Source organism: Rhinichthys klamathensis, unplaced genomic scaffold, assembly GCF_029890125.1.
Source record: "Rhinichthys klamathensis goyatoka isolate OS25496 unplaced genomic scaffold, OSU_Roscu_1.1 h1tg000053l_1, whole genome shotgun sequence".
NCBI lineage: Eukaryota > Metazoa > Chordata > Actinopteri > Cypriniformes > Leuciscidae > Rhinichthys > Rhinichthys klamathensis.
Genome location: NW_026606598.1, coordinates 477,947 through 499,898, shown reverse-complemented (window position 1 = coordinate 499,898; position 21,952 = coordinate 477,947). Strand labels below are relative to the sequence as shown.

The 21,952-nt window shown below is 40.1% G+C and overlaps 1 protein-coding gene across 1 annotated transcript in view; it reads left to right on the top strand.

Moving 5' to 3' along the window:
• The window catches only part of gfra4a (GDNF family receptor alpha 4a), a 148,439-nt gene that overhangs the window by 107,510 nt on the left and 18,977 nt on the right, over positions 1 to 21,952 (top strand). Inside the window, exons 2-5 of the mRNA XM_056248022.1 lie at positions 914 to 1,192; positions 1,479 to 1,559; positions 5,534 to 5,879; positions 7,495 to 7,604. Coding sequence (XP_056103997.1) covers positions 914 to 1,192; positions 1,479 to 1,559; positions 5,534 to 5,879; positions 7,495 to 7,604 — 816 coding nt within the window. The remainder of the gene's footprint in view (positions 1 to 913; positions 1,193 to 1,478; positions 1,560 to 5,533; positions 5,880 to 7,494; positions 7,605 to 21,952) is intronic.

Genomic DNA, 21,952 nt, shown 5'->3' with positions numbered 1-21,952 from the left:
ACAAAATGTTCCATTTGTACAGTACCCTACATTAGGGAACATGAACTAACAATTATGAAAGCATTTTTTAAATCCTAGTTAATGTTAAATTCAACATTTACTAATACATTGTTAAAATCAAAAGTTGCATCTGGTAATATTATTTAATGGACTTGAGCTAACATGAACTAACAATGAACAATTGTATTCTTATTATCTAACATAAACAACTCTGAAATTCTTTATTCTGATTGGTCAATCACATCATTTAATCCCCGATAATGGCAATTGGCAATAGCAACACTTAGCCTACATAGGCTGTAATGACCTCTCATGCTTCTTTCATGTCTCTCTCGTCTCATTCAAGCTGGTGCATTGAGTGTATTTACTGTAAAGTGAAACCGGAGGACAAGTAGGCCTATAGGCTAATATTGTTGAAGTGTTCATCTTGTTGCTAAAACTTTTGTTTGTAAACTGTAATGAATTATACGATAATAAACAGGTAAGATGTCTTCTAAAATCAATAGCCTATTCTATGTCCCTGCCACTAGGCCTATTTCTTTGGAGAAAGGCTGTGTAAAAAAGTGATAGTCTAGGTCTAACTGTACATTATCACTTAAATGTCTTGTTTGAATTTGTCTGTTCATCTAAGCTGCTTGCTAGGAGCTGTTATTCTTCAAGGAAACGTTTAATGAGCTAATAAAATATTTCAACTCAAATATTTCAACTTTGAGGCTATAGCCTAGTACACCCAATTGGGGTTTAATTTGTAATAACAACCAGCTGGGTGTAGCTACGTTATCAAGGCCTACTTAATTACTGTAAAAATGCTCATTGTTAGTTATTAGTTAATGTATGAACTAATGTTAACTAATGGGAACTCATTGTAGTGTTACGGACAGATATATATGTTCTGTAAATGTTCTGTGTGCAGGGGTTCCGCGGCTGGTGTTCGGGGGCCGGTGGGACTGTCTGACTGCGGGAGATTCGTGCTCTAGTGACGAGGCGTGCAGCCCGCGCTTGAGAACGCTGCGGCAGTGCGTCGCGGGAGGCGGGAGCGTGAAGCTGGGTCCGGGAGCGCGCAACCACTGCGAGAACGCAGTGACGGCCCTGCTGTCCAGCCCTCTGCACCTGTGCCAGTGCAAACGGGGTATGAAGAGAGAGAAGAACTGTCTTAGCATCTACTGGAGCCTCAAGCAGTCCGTACTGCACGGTGAGCGAATCCATATTCATCATTTTCCTTTGTCATTTTCACATATAAAGCACCCGCTCGCACAATGATGCAATTACAAGTTCTAATCCCCACATACCCACGCGGTCCCCGGAAACCACTTCAATTGATGCTAATTAGACGCTGCGTTTTAATATGCTAACCAGTTTAGCATTATAGAAGCATTACTTCAAACTGAACTTTTACCTGTGACACTCTCATTAATTCACAGACACAAAATACTCTGTTACCATAGCCACGAAAACCCTGTTTGTTTGTGCGTTTACAGGGCTGAGCTTGGTGGAGAATTACCCATATGAGCCTGTTGAGCGTGGCTTTGATTATGTTCGCCTGGCCTCCATCGCTGCAGGTCAGTGATTTTCACAGGCACACTATGCCGATTATGTACTATGATGTTGGATCTGATATTTGGAACTGATCACGATGTGTTTTGTCGCTTCTATGCCAAGCATTAGCAATGAAGAGTTATTAATAGGGCAGAGCTTAATAGCCTACAACAGCAAAACATGAGCACTTTGTTTAATGTACTCGGATATAACATAGCTGGAGTTCATCGGCACTGTTGATGATAAACTGCGTTTCCTACAAAATGAGGCATGCATTAGGGACCTGTCAAGAACAGAATACACATTTCGTTGTGGGGCGAAGAGACTCAGATCAGACCTAACAAAGACTAAATGGTCGGATGATTTATTTCAGAATTTTGTTCTCTAATCAAGGCTTTTTGCTCTTCACTTTCTCATCTCTCTCTCCCATCTCATTACGTTCCCTCAAAATAGCAGTATACCAAGTTTAAGAATGTTATTTTTGGAGGAGCAACATGACTAAAACTGTCAGTTTGTCAGCCTCAGTTTATGGGGTGCTTCAGGCATGAGCTGAATTTTATGGACCCCGAGGGCAGCACATAATGATCCATTTACTCATCATCTCTCTTGTGTGTGCACACACTCATAGACACACTTGAGTCCAAGCAGACACACATAAAATAACATTTAAACTCGTGGGGATAGGACAGAGAACGATTTCCTCAAAGTAATGGAAGTAATGTCGGTCATTCATGCATGACTTTTAATGATGGCTGCTCTCTCAACTCTCAAACACAGAGAACGTTTAACAAGCTGGCTTGAGACAACAAAGATCAAACAAAAGTGTGGAAATTAGAAAGAGGAGGGGGAGAGAGGGGAGAGATAGACGCATAGAAATAATAATAAAAGAGACAAAGACACTGTTAAAAATGTGAGAAATTAATGCAATATATTCTCAACATTACCGGTATAATGATCTTGTAACAGGCTGTTCGGACAGTAATAGACTCAAATTAAAAGGCCAACTTATCCAAATAGGTACTTTATCTCTTTTCTCTCTATGTGTTTTTTTGTTGTTGTCTTTATTATCTCTATTACATATTATCTCACTCATGTGGCATTAGGCTTTCAATGTACTGTACATTACTGAATACATTATGTTAGCCTTGAAAGATACATCTTTCATTGTCGATATATTAATGAGTGTAAGTGTATGTGTGTGAAGTGTAAGGCCTGTAATAATAATTTGATTGGTCCCAACAAACTCTGATGTACTTGCATCTAAAAACTGTGTCTACAGGAATGTACCAGAGTCCAGAATATTGATCTCAAGCTCGCAAAATCCATTAATGATGGATGAGAAAGTAATCTCGCCAAAACAGATTGAGCAGAATCTCTTGAATATAAAACAAAGAAAGGAAGGAAGGAAAAATTAATTAAAAAAATAAAGGGAAATAAAGCACAGAAGGATGGAAAAGAAGGTGAAAATAAAGTGGGGAAAGAAGAAAGGAAGCAAGAAAAATAAAGAAAGTAAGAAAGGAAGGATGCAAGCAAAGGAAGGAGAGAAGCAAAGGAAGTGAATAATGAAATAAAGGAAGGAAGCCAGCAAAGACAGGAAGTAAATGCAGAAAAAAGAAGAAAGCGAAGAATGAAAGAAAGGAAGGATGCAAGCAAGCAAAGGAAGGAAGAAAGGAAACAAAGGAAGTAAGCAAGGAAACAAATTAAAAAATTAAGCAAAGGAAGAAAGGAAGCGAATGATGATAGAAAGGAATGAAGGATGGAAAGAAGCAACGGAAGGAAAGAATGGAATGAAGGAAGGAAGGAAGGAAGGTGGGAGAGATGGAAATAAAGGAGAAAAGAAAGTAGGAATATAGAAAGTAAGGGAGAGAGAAAATTAAGGAAGGAAAGAAGGAAGCAAAGACAAAAGAAAGAAGCAAGCAAAAAAGAAAGGAAGCAATGAAAGGAAAGAAGGAAGCAAAGGAAAAGGAAGCAAGCAAAGAAATCATGCAAAGAAGAAAGGAAGGTAGGAAACGAGGAAGGAAAAAGAAAGCACAAAATTATGGATTAAAGAAGGGAAAATTAGGGAAAGAAGCAAAGAATGAAGAAAAGGGGTGGAAGCAAAGGAAGGGAGCAAAGAAAGGAAGCAAATTAAGTGATTAAAGAAAGGAAGGAAGCAAAGTAAGGATGGAAGGAAGAAAAGAAAAAGAAAGGACTAAAGCAAGGAAACAAAGAAAGGAAGCAAAGAAAGAAGGGAAGGACAGGCTGGAAGGAAACAAAAACTGAAGGAAGGAAGAAAAAAAAAACACGGGATGGTTGAATGGATGGCTAATAAAAAGAGCATGATAAAAGATATAGAGGAGGTGAAGATGAAGAAAAGATGACAATGAAGAGGGCAGTGGCTAAAAAAGTTCATGGCTCATGGGATAGCGAGAGAGAGATAAAGAAAGCTCTGTGGCTGTGTAATGCTGGCAGGCTCTCTGCGGCCCACATTAGTCTGATATGAAAAATGAAGCAGCCAGTCTCAGCTGGGAGCTGCTCTGTGATAGAGACCAGACTCATTCAACTTTCATTCGCACTCATGCTCTATTCATTAGCAGCACACACGGGCCACACAGACTCGCATCCAACTCAAACCTTCGTTAGTACATGTAAGAGAAAGAGAACCTTAACCCTCATTGGAACAATGAGCAAGAGCGCACCTCAAAAACTCCAGCCGCTCTGACAGCTGGACAAGGCCGTCCGGAACAATATGTATATCTATCCCTGGACCATTGATTAGTCGATACACTTGATGATATTAGTTATACAATTGGAAGGCTTTTGTAAGTGCATTGAACACACGGTCATGCCGATTCATAACTCTTTTATTTTTTTGACAAGTTTGTGGCTAATGCATACAAATTTGTATCTCATTTGTATGTTTTTAACATATTTTGAGCACAATCTCTTGAATATGAAAAAGAACATCGGACCCATCATACACCCGGCGCAATGCGGCGCGACTCAAGTGTTTTTTGCTAGTTTCAGCAATTATCATTTTCACGTCCTGCGCCACGTTGTTCAAATAGCAAATGCATTTGCGGCCATTTGTGTGCCCATGGTCTGAAAAAGAGGTGTGTTAAGGCGCATTGTTGGAGTGTTGCTATTTTGAGGCAACTGAAATAGACTGCGCCATTGACCAACAAAAACCTGGTTTAAAGTCAATGGTGCAGTATTATTTTTATTTAAAGGGCGCATTAGTAATTTACGCCTATAGGCGGGTGCACAACGCACGTACACTCTGCTTATTACACACACAGGTATGCGCAGCAGCACACAAACATGTCAAATATTAAAAATAAAAGGATTGCACTGTAAAAGATTATTATTGTGCACATAAAGATATGGTGGAATCCGGCTTGCCCCGTAGATGTTTGCTCTCTGGAGACGCGTTGTCTTTCCGCTTGCAAATTCCACCATGTAAATAGCGAATCCGCCATGGCTCGAGCACAACTGGCTTTTAAAGGGAATGGGAAATGACACTCTGATTGGTTTATTGCATGTTACGCCCAAAATAAACCCATTACTCATTAAGAGAATAGGGACAACACTTGTAGACGATGCGCCGGGCGCGCCGACAATTTGTCCCGTCGTTAAATTTGCAAAAGTAGATTCGGACACGCCCTAAGTGCACTTGCGCCGTGCGCTTTAGACCATGTGCTTAGATCGTTAAAATAGGGCCCATCATATGAATTCATGTAAAATCGCCACCTTGCAAAATAGTTATGTTTTGTTATGAGATTGAGTTGGTGTACAACGCATGTTAAGCGAGTTTGCACTAGGTAATGCCACATTTTGCAGTTGTGGTTTGGTATTCTGTGATATCTTGTTTACAGGCTTCAGTTTCAGCACTGGACAGCGACTGTATGGCTGCAGCCACTCCAAGTACCTCTTTGCTTGTACTCCAACGGAGGCAAGTGTAACTAACACGTTAATCTCTTTATACCCTAAAATCCCAAGCTTCTCTCTTTCCTTTTAGAGTCTGAGGTGGGCATGACAACTGTGAACCGTTGTTTGGACGCCGCCAAGGCCTGTAACGTTGACGAGACGTGTCAGAAGCTTCGAACGGAGTACGTTTCGGGGTGCATCGCCCCGTCAGCGCTAGCCGGGCCCTGTAACCGTGCGCGCTGCAGCAAAGCACTGAGAAAGTTCTTCGACCGCGTGCCGCCCGACTACACACATGAGCTACTCTTCTGTCCGTGCACCGACACTGCATGCGCAGAGCGTAGACGCCAGACCATTGTGCCCGCGTGCTCTTATGAAGAAAGGGAAAAACCCAATTGCCTGGTCCAGCTTCGAGTTTGTGAGGCCGACTATGTGTGCAAGTGAGTATTGTGTGTGTAAACAACCACTATAAATATAATCAAGCTCTTTTGAGGACACTGAAGATTGTAGAAGACAGACAGCAGCACTGTGCATTGTAGGACGCAATATATAAAGGTTCACAAGGTCAAGGTCTAAAAAAAAATGTATATAAGTCAGATGTGTTTAAAATGATATAAACTCAGATGAGATAAACACTTCAGTCATATCAGTAGCACCTGAAATGTTATTTTAGTGCACAACAAGGGTTGTACACTTATGGTTGAGATCACATGAGACCAGAGACCAGCTGTGTTTTGCAATTAAACCTTCACATAAACTTCTAAAGACATTTTAAGGACAAGTTATTATTTTGGCCACCAGTAACTTTAACAAAACACTTTCTACAAACTGCTGACGAATACAATTCTGTTTAAAAGTTTGTTTCAATAAGTTTTTAATGTTTGTGAAAGAACTCACCAAAGCTGCATTTTAGTTGGATCAAAAATACAGTAAAATACAACCATAATATTTTTACAAATTAAAATAAATATTTTATTTATTTTAAAGTGTTATTTATTCATGTGATGGCAAAGCTGAATTTTCAGCATCATTACCCCAGTCCTCAGTGTCACATGATCCTTCAGAAATTATTTTTTAAAATGATTATTTTAATTATTAGAAAGTTCAAAAGAACAGCATTTATTTAAAATATTTAATGTATCCTTGCTGAATAAAAATATACATTTATTTAAAAAAACTTTTGAATGCTAGTGTATATGAGAAAAAATGCCATAGAAAAAATGTATGCTATAGCACCCCTTGTGGTGGTGCTGATTTTAAAACGCAATAACACACAAAATCAAGATTATGCAGCTAGAACACTGTAATAAAAGTATAGGAAGTTTTGATTCTCCTTGTTACTTTATATGTTCACTATTGCGAAATAGTTGTAGATTCAACAAACACATTTGAGTCACTTTAAGTCTGAAAGCTCACTCAACAAGGCTCTCAATAGAGCTGAGTTTGGTCATATTTGAGCCTCCTCTTTTTACATCACAAACACAAAGGCCTTCATCGGTCTCTGCCATCGATCAACCATCGCGCTTGCACCAGGCAAGCACTCTGCTGACACAACACATTACACAAAAGGAGATCACTTACAGGCACAACAGCCAGTTAGCATAAGAAATCAGCAGGGAATGTGGGTGATTCCTCTGAGACTGACCTGGTTAAATGATTGATCGGTGACCAGAGGACTGGCAGAATGTGACCTGCATGTAAATGGTCCTGGCCGGTTGCTGCCACTCTTTCAGTCGGCTGAACATCTGGCAGTTCTCCAGAACTCTGAATTGCAGTCATGTCTCTGATTAAAATGAGAGCAAAACAAATGGATCAGGACTGTGTATATGTAGGGGGGAATTTAAACAAAAAAGGAGAAAAAGACTGAGGATGGAGCAGAGAGTGTTGGTGTAAAGCTTTTTAAACAGAACAGAAGAGGACAAAACATAACAGAGTGTGTAGCCCCACCTACACGTATAGCGTAAGGGAGCATAGAGGAAAGTGTTTGTGGGAATGTGTGTTTCTGAGGATTTGCTGACTGGCTGGATGATGGATGTGTTGTTGTGGTTCCCACAGGTCTCGCTGGGCACAGTTCCAGCACGACTGCCAACCCTCCGAGCTTACTGCCAGCGGCTGCCAGCAAGAAAATTACGGAGCCTGCCTTATTGCATACACCGGTCTGATAGGTGAGAAATCTGGGCAACGTAGTCCAACCTGGCTTATCACATACACCAGTCAGATAGATTCGAATTATGGGCATTACAATCTTATCAAGCTTCGCTTATGCACCGACAGGTACAATTATGGGAAGGGAAGACCATTGGGATACACACATGCTCTTGCGGGTTTACTAAACCTTATCAACAATGCATGTGATGCAGACACTTGGAAAATGTGGCCATCATTTATCCACTCTCATTACAAACCTGTGACATTCTTTCTTCTGTGGAATACAAAAGAAGATATTTTGAAGAATGTTTCAAATGTTTTTGGCCATAACATTGGGGCGAACTAAGCTTTTAAGCCTTCAGAGAGCAGCCCACGTCATTTTTCTTGCATTTCATGCTGTGCACAAATGCTGTGAAAAGTACTGTTCTAAAGTTTTAGTTGAAGCTGGTACCTTCTCGCTCTGAATAGTTACTTAAGGCATAAAAAATTTTTTTGTTTGGTTCCGGTTTCCGACCGACCCTGTCAATTTATGTGCGACCCAAATTTTTTTTATGAGCTTGGGGAAGAAATAATAAAAATTAAATAAATACACAAATAAAATTTTTTGAGGCGAACTATAATTTACGTTTTTGTACAGCTACAGCACCGTATTTTTATAGCACGCGATGCAAGATGCCTGTTGTCCTCCAGCAAAACAAACGAGGCAGCTACATGGTCATTCACACATCGTTCGTCAAACTGAACTATAATACATATACAAGTCTTTTTTTTTTTTTTTTGTCATTTAGGACACTTTTATCCATATACGCACACATAAATGCATGAGGCACGCACACACCACATGATACGTTAAAGAGTAACCTCCGCCTCCCAAGTTTCATTAAAAATCATCCCAATCCCTCGATCTGCTGTCTACCACTTTCGCCATGTATTTGTTCGTTTCTTTTATTATTTTATGCAATCCAAAACACTCGAACCTGCCGCGCTTCGTATCTCCAGAGCCCGTCTAACTTGTCCGGGACAAATGGATTTATGAAGGACAAGTAAAAGAGAATTTTACTTGCCCGAACGGACAAGTAGCCTGATTAGAATATCAATAACAAACAAAAAATAACTAGGGAATCACTAAACCGAGAGAATGATTCTGATTTTATTACATTTATTGTAAATTGCGATCGATTGTGGATAATAAATGTATTAGCCTGCTGACGGTGAGGTTGCACTGACGCTCGCGCAGCCTCTCGAGGAGAATTCTACAGACATGAGCGCTGCACACATACACACACACACACTCTCAGTTAACAACATACTGCTGCCTATAAAAAATCTAAATGTGGAGTTTCTATATTTTAACATATGTGTTAAGCAGCCTCAATTATTTTTCCTGAATACCATATCACGATTGAAAATGTGACATTGATTTCCTACAACAGTTCAATAAACAGTTAAAATTAAGTCACTTACATTTTAGATGTAATATTAGCTGTTTTTGTTCTGTTTCAGCAGCGAAAATAGTTCCAAACAAAAATCACAGCAGAACCACGGCGCATCTCACATGAACACTCGACCTGTTTTCATTACTGAATGATTCAGCATTTTGACCGAATCGGTTGAGTCAAAGATTCAATGACCCATTCATTATATCTGTCTCATTCTTGAATGAATCAACCGTTTAAACGAATCGTTTGAATTACTGAATCACTCATTAATAGGGCTGCCTGCCGCTACCTATTGGCAGTTTAGTGTTATGTTTATAAGTAGCCTAGTATACTTCTTTCCAATGTTTCTTATTTGTACTTTTAAATAAATTTCATAACATTATTTTATGCAATTGTAATTTTTCAGTGTAAATGATTTAATTTGATCAGCCCTACCTAGGGTAACGGTATGCTTCATCTTTCATTTTAAATTCCTAAATTTGATCAATAAATTCAATTATTTAGAATAAGACGACACTATAGGGCATTTAATAAGATAAAAAAAAATAAAAAAATCCGGACAAGCAACTTTTTTACTCGGACAAGTGAATGACAGATTTACTTGTTCGGAGGACAAGCACATGAAAAGGCTTAAAGTGTAAATTGCAGGTAAAAATTTTCACGAAGATAATGCAATGTGCTTACTAAACATAAAGATAAGAACCGCCCACCATTGTTTTTTATGTTTTTTATACCAAAATGCTGAATATAATATATAAAGTTTGTGCGTTTTACAGTGGTTTTAAGCACGCCCCCTCCATTCCACTATAGGCTGGGCGTGACGTCATAAAAGGTAACTTACTCCAAGCTTTTGCTACTGTCAATGCTCCAGGCCTGGAGTTACGTTATAGACCTAGCTAGCAAAAATGGTTAACTATTGTGTTTGTGCGGGATGTACGCGAATACATCAAAAACTGGGGAGAGGCTCCACAAGTTCCCCAAGGACAAACGGCTGATTCGTGCCTGTAAGTGTTAGCATAACTTACCCGAGGTAGAGCTTAGATCGGGCCCAAAAAAATCAAGCAAGACCCTACCCGAGCCCGCTGTGTCCGAGCCCGGTCCGGCCCTGCCCGACACATTAACTGTAATTATGAGCCCGGTTTAAACCCGACTATTTTTTAATACGTGGGTCGTTATAACTGACGTTCTCAACTACTTTCTATATATCTTTCTCCCGCCCGCAACATTTATGTTTTGTCCCGCTCCCACCCGCAAAAAGACTTTTTTTCTGTACCTCCAAATACTTTCAAGTTACCCTACGTGTCGCCACTATACACATAAGCATACATGCTCCTGATCACTGTTATAACATAAAAGCAAGCGGGCTACTGCGTGCATAGTCTGGCATGACTGCGCGCAAAGTGCGCTCCCATAATAATTCCTAAAAAGCTGACATCAGTTCATCGCGATCTCACACATCTGTTATTATCAATGAATCTTTCATAATATATACACTATGTTTGTTATAATTAGAGGATTTGCCAGCATACAGAATTCAGCACTGAACAAAAAGTCAGTTTTGAGCATGAGGGGAGTCCATCGTAAATGCTTCTGATTGGCCATTATTGCGTTTAAGAAATCAACACGTATGTCTGTGATTGGCTACATCGCTCAACGCTGCAGACCATAGACTGTAAAAAAAGATGGACGACGCCCCTTCGCTCTTTTCCATTGGAGAGAACTGAAGCCGCCAGCGTCCCGATATGGCGCCATAGACAGTATAAGAAATGGACAGAGCCATCTCATTGGAACTCAGTTGAGACAGTTGAAGCCCATTTTTAGCGATTTCTGAGCACTTCCGTTCCTGACGCGCAGACTCAAACCGACTCAAACTAAGCTTGATGACGTGAGCAACCTGTCTGACAGACGTTACTCTTCTAGTAGCTGTGCGTGAAAATTGCCACCGTTAATCTTGCAGAGACGGGGAACTTAAGCAAAAAGTTCTTTGGCGTGAGTGAGCAGGAGTAAGTATTCCGTTGCTTTTATGGACTCATTATCTATGGGCTTCTCCCTTGACGGGACGTCCCCCCGATTGCCTGCGAGCTTCTCCTCCTGTCTGTACGGTAATTTCTGTACAGCGCGACAGAGAGTCGACTGGTTATGACGCAATCGTTAGCCTATTTTTACTAAAACTGTTTCTACGGGGCCATAATGTAACATAGAAGGTAATGGAGCACTTTATACATTGTCGTGTTTCTTTATAAATAAATAATGGACAAATGGAGTCTTTAAACGCCTCAGATGTAAAGTTATTCGCTGTCAAAGTGACGCCAAAATGAATGGGAGTCAATGGAAATGCTAACGCAAGTGAAGTTCTGCTACAACATGGCGGCACCCGGCCGGCTTCAACTTCCGGTCGATGGATTACCCCCTTGTATGGCGCTGACATATTGGAACTTGAGTCTGCGCAGTAGCGTTTTCGGGACCAGTCATGCGCAGTCGTGAGCAGGAAATAAAGCCGCGAAATCAAGGCCCCGCCCTCACTCTCGCTGAATCAATCGTAAGCACACGCCCTGCACTTTTCTTAAGTGGCCTTGTCTGCTCCGTTCCTCTCCAAATATGATGTCTGCTGATTGCAGTACCTCGTTAAAATAAGGTAAATACAACTACTAACCACATAGTCAACATTATGAACAAAAGTCCGTTAGTACTTCAGTGACTACTTCGCACAGAGAAGCTGTCAATCACAGCTGCCAATCATGATGTCACAGCACCGTTTTTATAGCATCAAATAACTAACTAAAAACTAACTTATTTTAAAAACAAACACTTGAAATTACATCAACGTGATAGAAACTACAGTAAATGACAGAAACTATCTTTAGAAAAAAGATATGTGAAGTGTAATTTAATTGTTTAGTTGGTCTCACGTTGAATAACATGGGGAGGCGGGGCTTATGACCTGTACTAGGACCGGTCACCGGGGGGCGATCGAGACGTTTTGGCTTCACTCTTGAAGGCTTGTGCGGCACGCTTGCTGCAGACATGTTAGAAATAGAAACTCTGCCTGTAAACCGTTTCTATTTTGTTTTAGTTGTTCTTATTGCTTTTCTGCAACAGATGAATAAAAATGTATTCGTTTTTAGGTTTTATTCATTTCTAGTTTGCGGGAGTCCCGCGAATCTAATTATTCTCCCTCAACCGGCACACACAGAGTGAGTGCATTACCGCCAAGGTTTTCCATCGACCGGAAGTTGAAGTCGGCCGGGTGCCGGACAAACGGGTCTGTTGTCCCGGGCCCAGGGTAGGGAGGGGGGCCCAGAACTGGGCCCTCATTAAATTATGGAATAATTGTAAAAAAAAAAAAAAAAAAAAAAAAGCATATTTGTTGAAAAAATATCTAATATTTGAGTTACATAAAAGCTTTTTATTCGTTTTCTTCCTAATTGTCCTTGAAATAGTGGTCAAGAACCCCCCCCCCCCCCCCCAAACAAAAATGGTTTGGCCACTGATCGAAATATGATGTTGTCATTTGATTTGAAGTTCAGTAGGCTAACGTTACGCTCAAAATGTCAGCACAAGTCCGGTGCTCAGAAAAGAAAAGAGAAGAAGAAAATAGAGGCCTTCGAGATGCCCTAAAACAAATATTTTTAAAAAGGTGGTGACGGTGAAGCTGGAACTAACGTTAGTAAAGTCAACGTTGAGCAAGGTAAGAAACAGCGCAGCCAACGTTTATGAGTGTTGTCAAAGACCCGGCACTTCGGTACCAAGTCGGTACAAATTTCTTTTTAAACGTCACGCCACGGTACCAGGTTTTCTCAAACCCGGGATGCGCGTGCATGCCCAAAGCGCGTGCAGTTGCGTCCTCTTCATAAAAGCGCTGAGACATGGCGACCGGGGGGTGCTGCTGCTGTGGTGGCTGTATGCTGTAAATCCACTTGTTGATAAGAAAGGAGGAAAGAGCCACATATGGCTACAAAGAGCCACAAAAGCGCTGAGACATGGCGACCGGGGGTGCTGCTGCTGTGGTGGCTGTATGCTGTAAATCCACTTGTTGATAAGAAAGGAGGAAAGAGCCACATATGGAAATATTTTGGATATTAGCTCATAATAGCGACGCGGCGCGCTCGTTTTTACAGGCGCGCCTAAGTTCATTGTTGCATAGCAACGACAGACGCCACGGGAGAGCAAACGCTTGTGGAAAGGAGTAAGCGGTGCGAACTGCGCTCTCCATGATGACGAGGAAGTATTAGCAAAGAATTCATTGATTTCTAGCCCTTGGATTAGCTTTACTACTATTTATGGAGATGAGAAATAAAAAGCCGGCTGAAATGCATCGTCATCATCGGTGAACAGATAATGGGTCAGATCCGAGTCTATTTTTGCTGTGCTGCTCATGCTTAAAAGTGAAAGCACACTTTTGATGGACAAAAAATAAATATGATTTCACACAAAAAGTGCCCAAAATGCACAGATTATGCATGTCGGTGTGTTTTAACAAGAACTGCAGTAGGCTATGTCAGAAAAGAAAACGAAGACATTTATTGAAAATGTACCCATTTAAACGTGTTTTTATTATTCATTTTGGGTAAAAGTATATGGTGTTTTATAAAAAAAAAAAAAAATCGTGGGGGGGGGGGGGCCCATCTAAGATTATCTTGTCCCGGGCCCAGGCAAGACTGTCAGCTGGCCTGCTCACATTGATGACACATTTAAACACTCGGGTTTACAACTTACAGCTTTTACCACTGCATGAAAAGTGGGATTTTCGTCCCCGTAAACGGTCGGAAATCTCCCTAATTTTCGTCAGTTAATGACAATTTACAGCCTGCGAACGTCGCGTTCGCCTGTGCCACATACTGACGGAAACGTACCATATGACCTATGTGGAGAGCTAGCGGAGGTGCTAATGGCTCTAATTAGCATATGAATAGCAGCGCCCGCGCGCGCCTTGCCAGAGAATGGCTTGAATTACCTCACTCAGTATTGGTTGCAAGGGGGTAATCCATCGACCGGAAGTTGAAGCCGGCCGGGTGCCGCCATGTTGTAGCAGAACTTCACTTGCGTTAGCATTTCCATTGACTCCCATTCATTTTTGCGTCACTTTGACAGCGAATAACTTTACATCTGAGGCGTTTAAAGACTCCATTTGTCCATTATTTATTTCTAAAGAAACACGACAATGTATAAAGGGCTCCATTACCTTCTATGTTACACTATGGCCCCGTAGAAACAGATTTAGTAAAAATAGGCTAACGATTGGGTCATAACCACTCGACTCTCTGTCGCGCTGTACAGAAATTACCGTACAGACAGGAGGAGAAGCTCGCAGGCACTCAGGGGGACGTCCCGTCAAGGGAGAAGCCCATAGATAATGAGTCCATAAAAGCAACGGAATTCTTACTCCTGCTCACTCACGCCAAAGAACTCTTTGCTCAAGTTCCCCGTCTCTGCAAGATTAACGTTGGCAGTTTTCACGCACAGCTACTAGAAGATTAACGTCTGTCAGACAGGTTACTCACGTCATCAAGCTTAGTTTGAGTCGGTCTGAGTCTGCGCGTCAGGAACGGAAGTTCTCAAAAATCGCTAAAAGTGGGCTTCAACTGTCTCAACTGAGTTCCAATGAGATCGCTCTGTCCATTTCTTTTACTGTCTATGATTGGTTGAAACCACTACATTTAAACAAGAAAAATCACTCGTGATTGGTTGGCAGATCTGTTGCTATTGGTCACCCTGCCTCATTATAAATGTAAACCCCAAAATTGTAATAATAATACATTTACATACTAAATTATGTATATATTCATATATATATATATATATATATATATTCATATGATATGCTATTAAATTATGTATTCATATATATATATATATATATATATATATATATTCATATCTATTATGTTGTATTATATTCATATTCAATTACCATCTATTATTACCATCAAGAAAAAATAATTTTGCCAGAGACATGCTGTTCATTCAAAGAAAGAGCTTTATTAACACAAACAAACAACTATATGTACAAAGCGTAGGAGATCCACCCACACAACAAATTGGAAGCTTCGCGGCTGCAAAATTTGGTCCATTTAGCAGACGTCTGTGGTGCGTATCCCTGTACTTTGGAATCGCCTCTAATCTCGACTTCAGCGTGGCACAGAGCTCTGTGAGCTCCTGGCTGCGAAATGACGGAGGTCACACAATCCACACCCCGCCAACGATGCCATCTTCCTCATCAGACATCATGTGGTAGCGCGCTTCCAAAAGCTCACCTCATCCTCAGCTAGCACACTGTCTCGCTTCTAACAGCTGTAAACACAACCAAAGACAATCAGTACAGCACTGCGTATGACCACAACACATCTATTAATTCACCTGAAAAATAGTCACATTGTCCAAAAACAGATCGTATCAAATAAATCTTACCCTCTTCCCTCTTAATTCTCGCTCGACTCCGAGCTGAACTCTTCACAGCTTCCGCCTGCGATGCAAGATCTGGCTGCTTGTACCTGAAGCTCCTGCGCACTGTCTCGTAATATGTTTTACAGGCAGCTGGAAAACAATTAAATGAGAGCGATATGAATAAACAACATAAGTCACTGTAAAATTACACAAAGGAGAAAATAGTAAAAGTTACTTACACACAGGGGGAAGGGGGAAGGGGGAAGGGGGGGGGGGGGGAACCCGGAACTTCATTTAGACCCTGGTTCCTGCGGTGGAAACACACGGAGTACCACCCCAAAGTTCCTAGTTCCTGGGGAAAGTTCCTGCGGTGGAAACGCGGCTTTACACTTGTTCTTTTGCAAGCCTACTTTTAGCTTGTGCTACTTAAAAAATCTTAGTTTAGATAGCAGTCTTACCGCAATCTTAGGATTGTGCACCCGTCTTCTCTTCCTAGAGTCTTTCTTCCACTGAGTTTTTCGATTTCAAAGCAACCTACAATTTACTAAAGTAAACTGCTCATTTACATCGTCAGCAAACTGAGTGTGTTAAGCTGACGAGACAGTCCACTGATAGCATTAAACAGTTTCAGCTGCGTCCATGTCATCAGGTGGAAAGCACTAATTGAAATAGGGGTGTTTTCAGAGCACCCCTGTTTCACAGGTAACAGTCTGTCTTCAGAACACCCCCTTGTTTTCCCTTCTTTTGGATTAGCCCGAGACAAACTGAAGAAAGTAGGCTACTAGAAGGTTTGCTGATTATTATTTATTTAATTGTAGAGCGTTTAATTCATAGCCCAGTCCTCTTCTACCATGTCAACAAAGAAAATCGGCAGTGTGGCAGCATTTAAAAAAAGTTAATAGTCTATTCGTGTCTCAGCCGCGAAGCTGAGCTCCTGTGTTCAGCTGCACAGAGCGGCTTGCACTGATAATATCTGTCAGTTATTATAATACACATATGACAAAAAAATTGTCTATTATGTTCCATATTCCTCAACAGTTCTTGTGATGATATCACTAGTTGACAACAGTACTATATTTTCGGAAATCATAGGCTATGATATTGCGCAGGTGCACGTGATGCAACGCTGTCCGAGCCGTCAGACTCGTGTGTTTATTTATAATTCATTTAGGCGGACAACAAGGTGCGCAGCTAATTCACTTAACGTTTTGTTTTTTCCTAAATTCATTTTTAGTCTACCAGTCGACCAAGATATTATTTGGTCGATTACAGCCCTAATACTTTCATTAAATATATCAATTTCAAGCTAAAATTTAAGTGTCTATAATTAGGCTATACTGAGCCTGATCTATTTACACCAGAGATTTTCTTAGAATGAAGTTAATACATTTTAGAAAAATGTCACCTGGTGTAAAACTCCCCTTGCTACCCTCATTTGCATTTGTATAGCTCACAGCTTTTTCATTTACATGTTAAAGCCTTCCCTAGAATTAGGAGGAGGGGGGTCATGGGGGGACAACTGCCAAGCAAGGCCCACGTCAATTTCCGACAATTCACGGCAGTTTTCAGTGTTGCCTGTAAATTGCCGTGTACTGTCGTAAACCTGAACTTCCACGACAATCTACAGTGACGCTTACTGATGAAAATCCCACTTTTCATGCAGTGTACAGCAGGTGAGTTTGAGTGCAGCACAGTGAGGGGAAGACTTTTGGCCAATGGCCTGGTGTCAAGAAGGGCAGCAAAGAAGCCACTTCTTTCTAAAAATAACATCAAAGACAGGCTGAAATTCTACAGGAAGTACCAGGATTAGATGGCAAAAGACTGGAGCAAAGTTATTTTCTCTGATAAAGAAATTAAAATGGAAATCTCCCCTTTGACTGTTTGGGACACCTGGAAAATCGATTATCTGGAGAAGAAAAGGTGAAAGCTTTTCTGAGTCCTGTGTCATGCCAACAGTGAAGCATCACAAGACCATATGTGGGGTTGCTTTTCATCCAAGGGAGTGGGCTCTCTCCCAATTCTGCCCAAAAACACTGCCAGAGAACCCATACAGAACCTGTGGTCAGTCCTCAAAACATGAATAGACAAGCAGAAGCCCACAAATTCTGATCAACTCTGAGGACAAAGGCAAGAATGGATCGCCATCGGTCAGGATTTGGCCCTGAAGCTGATATCCAGCATGCCAGAGGAAATTGCAAGAAGGTTATGAAGAAGAAAGGTCAACACTGTAAATATACAGTACATGTATTGAATGTTTTTAAATAATAATAATAATACATTTTATTTAAAAGGCACCTTTCATGGCACTCAAGGACACCTTACAAAATTCATAAAAAAGACAGTAAACAATCAATCCAGTACAGCAACAAACATTAATCACATAAAAGCCTACCTAAACAGATACGTTTTAAGTCGAGATTTAAAACTGAGAGACTAAAACTGTTGCGAACTTCTACCGGAAGAGAGTTCCATAAACGGGGAGCAGCATAGCCAAAAGCTTGTGACCCCATAGAAGTTCGAGTGCATGGCAGAACAAGAGTAAGTTCAGAAGCAGATCTTAGAGTGTGGGAAGGAGTGTGTATATGAAGAAGATCTTGAAGATATGGAGGAGCCAAATTGTTAAGTGCTTTGTAAGTTAAAAGTACAATTTTAAAATGTACACGGAATTTAACTGGGAGCCAATGCAACGTCCTTAAAACAGGAGAAATGTGTTGGAAAATGGAAGTTTTGGTAATGACTCGAGCTGCAGCATTTTGTACTAACTGTAATTTATGAAGAGATTTGGAAGGAAGCCCATAAAATACAATGCAATTCTTGATGTTACAAGAGGATGCACAAGCATGGCAGTACTCTTGAGTGAAAGGACAGGACGCAGACGATTTATATTGTGAATATGGAAGAATGCCGAACGGGTAACACTATTTATGTGAGATTCAAAAGACAGAGTTGTGTCAAGAATGACACCCAAACTTTTAACCTGATTCGACAGAGGAACAGAACACTTATCTATTACCATAGAAGAAATATTCGACTTACTTATTGTATGTTTTGAACCAACAAGAAGAATTTCTGTTTTACTGCTGTTCAATTTTAGAAAATTACTTGAAAACCAATTTTTTAATTCACTTAAGCACTCAACAAGAGCAGATGAGGGAAACTTTGAAGAAGGTTTAGAAGACAGGTAAAGTTGGGTGGCGTCGGCATAACAATGAAAATGAATATCATATTTCCTAAAAATGCTGCCAATAGGTAAAATATAAATAATAAACAGAAGAGGTCCTAAAACAGAACCCTGGGGAACACCAGTGACAACACTAAGGTCAAGAAGTATAAGTATTGATAGAAGACCAGCATCAGCCGCTAGTAATAAATCATTAGAAATCTTTAAAAGTGTAGTTTCAACACTGAAAAGCACGAAACCCTGATTGTAACTGCTCATATAAACTATTGCAAGAGAGAGGTTTGCGGAGCTGAAGAGCAAAAAAAATTTTGACAAAAACGGCAGATTTGAAATAGGTCGAAAATTTGCTAAATTCTTTGTGTCTGTCCCAGGTTTCTTAAGAATAGGTGTTATAACAGCAGTTTTAAGTGCAGTAGGGACAGTACCAGTAAGTAAGAAGTGATGCAATATCAGTGATTAAAGAGGAAAGAAATGATAAACCAGCTTTAACCAAGTGAGTCTGTAATGGATCCAGTTGACGTGACAGATTTAGATTTTTGTACAATGGAACAAATGTCCTCAACTGTTGGAATTTTAAAAGCAGAAAATGAAAATAAGGGAGATGGCACAAAGCTAGAATGAGTTCTGTTACAATCAGGGTTTGGTGAAACCAATTGCTGGTGGATGTGTTCAATTTTCTTATTAAAAAAGAGCATAAATGCTTTACACAATTCTGTAGAGTTTATATGCCAGTTAGGACATTCAGGTGGCTTTAAAATAGTGTTAACCACAGAGAATAGAGTTTTTTGGTTTCCTACACCAGATCCAATTAAACCTGCATAATAATCTGATTTCGCTGTGGAAAGTGCAGTCTTGTAAACTTGCATGTGATCAGCATACAAATCTTTATGAACTACAAGTCCAGTCTTGGAATACAAGCCTTCTAATCGACGCCCCTTGACTTTTAGCGGACGAAGATTCGATGTAAACCAGGGTGCCGAGTTGACAAACAAAACATTCCTGGTTTTCAATGGGGCACAAGTGTCAAGGATCATTTGAAGGTTGTCATTATAATACTGGATTAAATCATCAGAATTCCATGAATGGTCTTTGTAGGAGAGTGTGGACAGACATTCCCCAAGAATTGAGGGATCAATGTTCTTAATATTACGAAATGTGATTGTACGACTCAAATTAGGCTTAAACACAGATAAAGAGACATTGAAAGACCCCAGCAAGTGGTCTGACAACGATAAGTCAGAAGTAGTGCAATTTCCAGGAATCACACCTGAACAGCAGACCAAATCAACAGTATGACCTTTTGAATGAGTTGGGACAGTGATAAATTGCTGTAGTCCAAAACTATCTAGGCATGATAAAAACTCTCTAAAACACGTTTGGAGACAATGAACAAAGAGAAGTTAAAGATGTTAAAAATTCTTGTTGGAATACAGAATTGGCCTTTGGAGGCCTGTATACGATAGCGATGATAGTAGGTACGAATCCATTGATTTGCAAAGCAACAGATTCAAAGGAAGTGTAATCAGTTTCAGGAAGAGTTGTAACTTTCCATTTTTCCTCATATAGTACTGCAAGCCCCCCGCCCTGACCAACAGTGCATGGTTTACAGATAAAAGCATATCCAGGAGGAACAGAGTGGTAAAAGTCATTACTTCTTTGCCAAGTCTCAGTGAGACAAAGAAAGCCAGACTTACGATCCAGCAACAGATCATTCACGAAAGGACCTTTATCAGAGATTGATCGAAAATTCCATAGTCCAAATGAAAGATAGTTCTTACCGTTGATAGAGGTAGTCGTCTTTGTTGGCTTGACTAAGACACTGATCAATAGTCTGAGCATGTTTCCTTGGAGGATGAGGGGCCATTAAAAGCCTTTAAAACTTATGAAATTCCTATCATTGTTTTACAGTATTCCATAGAAACAGATTAAAAAAAAATCTACAAATACCGAAGCAGCAAACTTTGTGAAACACTAAAATTTATGTCACTGCCAATACTTTTGGTCATGGCTGTATGTTATTGAGGCATCCATTGTTTGCTTTGAAGTGTTCATAACCTGTTTATCATTGAAGGTCTAAATGCAGTGAATTTGGGCTTGCACTTCTGTAACCAAAGCTGAATGTCTATTTCCATGGTTCCACACCGGCAAAACAGCCTCTGGCTCCGCCTACTACAGTAGCTATGCCTCAAACTCTTGCTATTGGTTGAGCTGGAAAGAGATTGATGGATCTGAGCGGATCGCTCTTAATGTTTAGATGGTGCCTGTAAGGCTCAATGTTTACACTTTTGGTGGAGATAAACCCATAAATGGCATACTAATAGTAGTAATTTAAGAATAAACTGCTCCTGGAAGGCCAACATCCTACAGAGTTTAGCTCCAACCAGTCCCCAACACACCTGTCTGTAAGTTTGTAGGAAAGTGCTATCTAGGAGCAGGTTTGGACACCCCTGCTTTAAGTTGTTATCTGGTTCTGTAGCTTGGTATAAACCTGACTACTTGTGGGTGTGATCTGCAGTACATTTGTGTCATTGACGTGAGTACCACTATGACAACTACCAGAAGCCGATTACCACAATAACCAAGTAATGATTCAGGATGAGAAGATTCCAGCTTCCACTAAAAATTTAGAACAGAATTTTTGTCTGTGGATGTATTGCAAGATATAATTGCAAGAAAAACAATGTGGGTTGCTCTACGAAAGTAATTTATTTGGAGACAAGCAGCTATGAGACACATTTCACTATAAGAAATGTGACCAGGAGCATGCAATGATGCAAATTATGTCATAAATAGAGGCACACTGTTGCAGTTTTGTGCCTAAAATGTCGTTACTTGAAATAAAGCGATACCTTATTCATCATTCATTCATTCAAAATTTCTCATTTTCATGTAGGTTAACTTGATGTACCAAAATAACTAAAACTGAAATAAAAAACTATAAAGACATATTTTAAAAAAGTAATGAAAATGACAAAGTACACAACACAATTACTAAAATAATAACTATAATAATAATAATAATAATTGTTATTATAGTATTGTTAATTACTATAATTAGTAATTACTATAACTATTAACTCAGTGATACTAAAATTGCACGGCTAATATCAGAAACAAACATTGAACACACAAATAAAAATGTTCCTCTGCACTGTAGCTTTCAAACAGTTTTCACATATGTGTAGCCGTTCAAACGTAATGTCAGGGAATAAGACACAGCCATAACATCTAAAGGAAAGGGTTCTTTAATTCCTGACTGAGACTCGAAAGAGACACAGCGTTAATGCAGATTTTTTGTTCAGGCGAAAAGCAGTTTTATAAAAAACTTTCCAATAAGTGGAATTGGCAAAACAAAATTAAC